General features: G+C 41.6%; 1 protein-coding gene across 1 annotated transcript; it reads left to right on the top strand.

Moving 5' to 3' along the window:
• The first annotated feature begins 3254 nt into the window (after positions 1 to 3254).
• c2cd4a (C2 calcium dependent domain containing 4A) lies at positions 3255 to 5072 on the top strand. Its single transcript, XM_024380327.1, has 2 exons — positions 3255 to 3410; positions 3603 to 5072. Exon 2 carries the CDS (start codon positions 3627 to 3629, stop codon positions 4977 to 4979), a length of 1353 nt encoding a protein of 450 aa, XP_024236095.1. The 5' UTR covers positions 3255 to 3410; positions 3603 to 3626; the 3' UTR covers positions 4980 to 5072.
• The last annotated feature ends 1503 nt before the right edge of the window (positions 5073 to 6575 follow it).

Here is a 6575-nt window from a genome sequence, read left to right as displayed (position 1 = left end):
AAATGCTTACTTTATCCCCATAGAGCAGTGGTATTCAAAGTCTTTCAGCGTGGGACCCATTTTTTTTCACCAGAATTTCTGGGAACCCCATTTTTTACCTAAGAATTTCTCGCGACCCCACTCCAACCCAAATCTAATGACACAACCTTCAAATCTGTACATTTAGATTTGTACATCAACAACTAACCTTTCATTACATTTTAATCTCTTATCAAAATTAAAAGAAATCAATAAAGACATCTAGTCAATAAAATTCAAATTTTCTCATTATCTTTCTCAAAACGTATGTTGTCCCAAACAATAGTACTCATAATTTTGGCGATCCCACTGCAATTCCCTCACGTTTCCACTAGGGGTCTCGACCCCGACTTTGAATACCACTGCCCTAGAGTTTAAGAGCCCGGGGCTGGGTTTCTACTAAGCTAACATATGGAATTGTTTTAGGATGGTCATACCAAGGATCATTTAGCTATTCGATTTGGAATTTTAGGTCATTTAAATTTTTTTTTTTTATGTAGCCTTACTGCTATATTAGCCTATTGAAATGCATTGAATAACAGATTCATGGAAAAACAAAGTCAAAAATGTAATCAAAAGGAAGTAGATTTTGAAGTGTCTGTCCTATATCTGAGAGATATATAAGACAGCTCAGGAGAATAAATATGTAATTTTTACAGTGGAATTACCCATATACCTTTACGTGAAAATGCCCTATTTACTTCCATAACATTTTTGGCCCGTTATTTGGTTACATTCAGTCCAGTCCTGTGAAACTTGTGGGAGTTGTAGATCAAAACGGAGAACATCATCGTGTTCGTGAGAGACTCATCTTTCCAAACCGTATATACACGCAATGGGCGTCTTTGTGAGAAGATTGATTTTTTGGAGATGTCTCCTGGTTTGACAAACACTGCTGTAGCTTAGACACCTTCCACAGCAGATGCGGAAGGCCGACAGATATCTCTAGCAGAAATCTCTAGCTTAAACAGACGGATGTTGATGGGGATTTTTATTATTATTTATTTATTATGCCTCATGCGGAGCATGGGGGGGCCTCAAGTGGTAAACTATTATTATTTTTATTCTATTATTTTTATTATGTTCAGCTCACGAGGCCCCTTGATGATGTGAGGCCTGAGGTAATTGCCTTTTCTGCCTAATGGTAAGTCCATCAGTGACCACATGACTTCAGATCTACAGTCCTTATGTTAGGTTTACTAGTGTATTGGAAGTTTGGAATTACAACCGGCTTGGAGTCTATTTGAAACTTGGTAATAGAAGGCATAACAGCCAGGTTCTCAATTTGGTCACTCAAATCCAAGGCAAATGTATGATTTCTACATACCTATATGCTGCCCTCTGTTGACTGCAGTGAATTAACACATACACCACCTGGTGACTGACAGCCTGCTACACACTCTGGGATGATCTCAATTGCATCCTCCTCATGTCCTCTCTCCTCTACTCGCCTCCATCTCAAAACCAATTGGAGGAGAGAGGATGCAAGGATTTGATGCAAGGATTATGCAATTGAGATCTACCCAGTGAAGGGGGAATACATCATCCTACTGAAATGTGACCTCCTGTTTGAAGTGGATGGCATATGTTTTGAGGTGAACCTTAAACACATGTACCTCATTACATGGCAGCACTGGATGATTATTGATGCCACGTCCAGCTCATTAGGGCAAGGGTCACATACATTTGGTTAAGCTAATAAGACAACTGGTCACGCACTTCAGTTTCTGTGTCAAAAAACCCTCCTTAACCTCAGTTCAGTGGAAGAAAATCGAATAGGATGAGACTTTGAAAATTAAAGGCTTATAAACTCAGAAGTACATCTGAACAGATCATATGGGATGTTGACTTAATTTGATCAACTCTCTCTTTTTTTCCACCACTATCTAAAATCTGTGTCAAATGTGCTGGTGAAATAACCATTAGTTTGATCCATTAAAAACAACATTTCTGAGAACTTCCACTCTTTCAATGTTTTCTCTTGAGATAACATTATGTATGATATCACCATCTGTCCAATTGTGTGGTTGCACAGGGTTACTAAGATGTTCAACTTGAACTTTGGCCATTACTGAGCTTTTTCTAAATGAAACCCAAAGGAATGTCAAACAGAACATCCAAGTGGTACTGTAGCTTTATACTGTACGTTAAATCAACCTACACCATGTCAATTTACCATATGACTCATGAACTGAACACCATGACTTTTACTGTGAGGTGTGACATGATTTTTGGTTGGATTGAGTTGTTGAAAGAAATGATATTGATGTGACAATGAACTCCAGATATTTCCTGATTCATCCGTGATCTATGGGTAAAGTATTAGAGGTGTCCATGCCTCTGCTCCACTGGCACTCCTCTTTTTTCACTGTCCAAAATAGAATCGTTTTTTTTTAAATAGAAAAGCTGATCCTTCTCCCACCACAAGAGGGTAGCGTTGGCATGGATTAAGACAGGTTGTTTTGTGTGGAGTGTAGACCTATTATACTTGTGTTTTCATTTCAAGGTGTCTAAAATAATGTGAGAACGTGCTCCGTTTTGTCTTCAAAGAAGCATTGTGTTTTCAAAGTTGCTCAACTAGTCTGGTTGTAATCCTCTTGTCAATATCAGTCATTATACATAGGCAACAGTAGAGTGGGTACCAGCATAGAACATACGTATAGACAGCTATTAAGTATTCAAGTGATGTGAATTTATACTACTATTCAAGTGCATTGCATTCAAAATCCCTAAAAGATAATGGAAAATATTGCGATTTCAGTGTGTCTTTGCAACATCCTTACACTTAAGCTATTTTTAACAGTTGGTCACAGTTCATTGGTTGATTTAGAGAGGTTTGATCCACATTCTATTCACCAGAAGCCAATGTTGTCGCAGCATTTCAAGTACTGCCAACCTAGGGTCACCAACAGGCCTCAGCCATAATCTTATCATTTCACTTTATTTGAGTAAACAACCCAAGGTTACGTCCCCCTCTCATCTGCATAAATGGAAAATCAAACAAACCAATGAACATGTTTTCCTTTGGTCAGATACATATGTTCATTTTCAAAGTAGTTCAGTTGGCTTATCTGGCTGACCTTTCCCCCTGCTGTGGGCACGGAGCGTTGTGTTGTGGCTTGGGTGTCTCCATGGGAACGGGTGGCCAAGGGGAGGTTCCTGTCAGAGCACTGAAGGGTGTGTGGAAGTCGTCCTGGTCTCCTCCCCACCACCAGGTCATATTTAAACAGCCTGGCAGCTCTTTCAGTCAGTCGCTTACAGAGGAGCTGGTCTTAACAAGAGAGATTCTGAGCCTGCTACTTAGAGACTTTGACTACTACCATCGTTATCTATCTCACAAGCCGGTCTGTAAGGACACAGTGTTGGATTTACTGACATCTCATTTACACCAGGTAAGCATCACATCATAATCATGACTTGAAAATAATTGACCTTTTCTTAATGTTTTCAATACAAAGTTGAATTATTTTTTAATTTGTGAAGAAAAACTTGTATTTAACTAGTTTTTGAAAACAGGCTTTTTGATTGGCTGTGATTTGTTTCCATTTGTGTTGTCTAATGAGGATTTCCTTTTACTGTTCCAGTTACCAAGCCCTATCAGAGAACTCATGTGGGTGGTGGAGAAGATCCGTGTGTCCGTGGAGAGAACCAACCTGCCTCTCCCCTCAACGGAATACAGCTTCAGGATCGGAGATATGTTTGGAGAGAAAGCTGAGAAACACAAGAGACTTTCCCTGTGTCCTAATATTATCACCCCAGACACTATCCCAGAGTTTTGCATCCCTCCTAAGATCCCATCCTTCCAGGAGCTGAAAGGTACAGAGCAGAGCCGCCAGGCCCCCATCATCAGAGTGTCCCTGTGTGAATCTGAGAGGGGGAGCCCTAAGAGGGAGGCCCCAACACGAAAGCTTATCAGCCCACACATCATCCAGGTAGAGAATGTGGACGAGAGCCCTTATGACTGTAGTGATGAGGAGACCACCAACGCAGACCCTCAAAGCCAGGCAGCACTCTCCTTGCCCCACATGGCCAAAGCCCAGACTTGCTATGGTTTCTGTACCCTGCTGGAGAGCCCCCACACCAGGAGGAAGGAGTCCCTGTTCCACAACGACCCTGGCTCCTGTGGCATACCGCTGCTGCTCCCCAGGAGCAGGTCCAACACTTGCTCCAGAGTCTCCCCCTCTACCTCCCCATCCTCCTCCCCTTCCTCCTTCAGTCTTCACACCCTGACCTCTAGACTCTCGCCCAGAGGTTATACACTCAACAGACAGGGCACACTGGACAGTGACACAACCTCGTCAGCTGAGTCCTCCCCTTTCAGCTCCCCAATGCTGAGCAGGTCCCCACTGAAGTCTTCCCTCTTCAAAACACTGAGTCATGAAAGGCTTCTTTCCAGAAACATCAGGAAGACTGTGGTGTCCAGAAACAACTCCCTGTCAACAGACGAGGGCAGCTCCACAGACAATAGTCCCAATTTCATGAGGAGGGCGTCAGATGGACTGGTAGAAGGCCTTCCACCAAGCTTCGGTCTGGCTCCTCCTACCATCTTCCCCATAGACTTGGTTCTGCACAGGGAAAGGGTGATGAGGGAGAGCATGGTTCCTATAGGGAAGGACGGCACCCTGCGCCTCTCTGCAGAGTACTGTCCTGATAACCAGAGGCTGCGGGTGCGGCTCATCAGTGCTGAGGGACTATACACTCACTCGGTGGACCCCAAGAGTATCAACTGCAGTGTCAGCCTTTCCCTGGTGCCTGGAAAGGTCCAGAAGCAGCGTAGCACAGTCATCAGGAAGAGTCGTAACCCTATCTTCAATGAGGACTTCTTCTTTGATGCCATCTCAGAGGAGGACCTCTGCCAACGCTCCCTGAGATTTAAAATTGTCAATAAAATGTCCACTATGAAAAGAGACTACATTCTGGGGGACGTTGAACTTCCGCTCACAAGCATTATCACTTTATAACTTAAATCATTTGTCTTATTTATTTAAATTGTATTTATTATCACTTTTATACTGTGAGCAGAGATTTTATACTGTATCTAATAAATCCTTTATTAAAAAGATCTGTTTCCTTATCTTTTGTATCTAAAAGGGCAGCCATGGATTAGATCTGTTGCAAGCATTCATGTTTTAATATGGTGACAGAAGACTGAAAGGTCTTCCTTATACGAGATATCACATTGTACACAACCAACATGTTGTAGGCCTATATATTTTTTGCATACTGGCAATAATCACTCTAGATTCCTCTTACTATCCATCATTCAGAAACATTACATTTCTGGATGACTATCTATTTTTGTCTAGACAGGCCACACTCCCAATGTGCCTCTTTCTCAGCAGGGGAAGTTGTAAAACATGCCCGTCTCATGTGCCGATGTGAGAGTCTTGCCTTCTCTTATTTCCTTTATACCTGTCATTTCCTAATGACCTTTGCAGGAATCAGTATATCAGTGGTGACCAGAAACGGGTAGAATTTCAGACGGTGCTAATGACCAGTTCGCAATGACCTTCTAAAAACCCAATTCATCAGAAAGCTATGAGTTAATCATTTACATTTACATTTTAGACATTTAGCAGACACTTTTATTCAGAGCGACTTACAGTTTTCATCTTAAGGTATCTAGGTGGGACAACCACATATCACAGTCAAATACATTTTTCCTCAGTAAAGTAGATTTCAGCAAAGTCAGAGCTAGTAAGAAAAAAAATTTAAAGTGAGAGTGTTAGTTTGTGAAAGGCGTTTGAAAATGAAAAACTGAAAATACCACCCAACTTTTAGTTGAGATGCTGCCCCCTTTTTTTGTACAAATTGTGTATTCTGGGATAACACAACTTGGTAGATACAGTATGTAAATGTCCAGGGCACAAAGACGTTGATCTCAAGTTGCACTGTACTAAAGCACATGCCATTACCATGTGCCCCTTAATTAGTACCACTACAACAGTCCTCTACCATCTGGGTATTCATACAGTGGAAACATCTGGAATGACGCTTAGTGTTTACTACCCCATGCTCTCTTTCTGCTTCCCAAGGTCATTTCACTCATTATCGTGGGTTCGATCCTCTCTGGGGCCACCCATATGGAAATGTATACCCATTTTACTGAAACACTTTGGATAAAAGTGTCTGGTAAATGGCATATATTATACCTCAGCATAGGGACAGGAGCTGGTATCCCCAAGAGCTAGAGGCCAGCTCTCAATCTCGCAGGCCAGATTGCTTGTACTGTATACTGTGATTTTCCTGGATAAAGTATACAACATACTGTGATCTTTCTGCATAAAATAAACATACTGTTATTTTCCTGCATACCGTAACAGTATACAACGTACTGTGATTTTCCTGCATACAGTAGCAGTATACAACATACTGGACTTTCCTGCATGCAGTAACAGTTTACAACATACTGTGGTTTTCCTGCTTACAGTAACAGTATAAAACATACGGGGGTTTTCCTGCATACAGTAGGAAATACTGTGAAATACTGTTTTCCTGCATACATACTGTGGTTTTCTTGCATGCAGTATACAACATACTGTGGTTTTCTTGCATGC

Source organism: Oncorhynchus tshawytscha, linkage group LG19 (assembly GCF_018296145.1).
Source record: "Oncorhynchus tshawytscha isolate Ot180627B linkage group LG19, Otsh_v2.0, whole genome shotgun sequence".
NCBI classification, from domain to species: Eukaryota; Metazoa; Chordata; class Actinopteri; order Salmoniformes; family Salmonidae; genus Oncorhynchus; species Oncorhynchus tshawytscha.
The sequence above is the reverse complement of the archived record's forward strand: the minus strand, read 5'-3'. Positions and strand labels throughout refer to the sequence as shown.

What these genes read in the sequence shown, in the direction of transcription:
- c2cd4a (XM_024380327.1), top strand. Translation starts at nt 3,627, where the DNA reads ATGTGGGTGGTGGAGAAGATCCGTGTGTCCGTGGAGAGAACCAACCTG.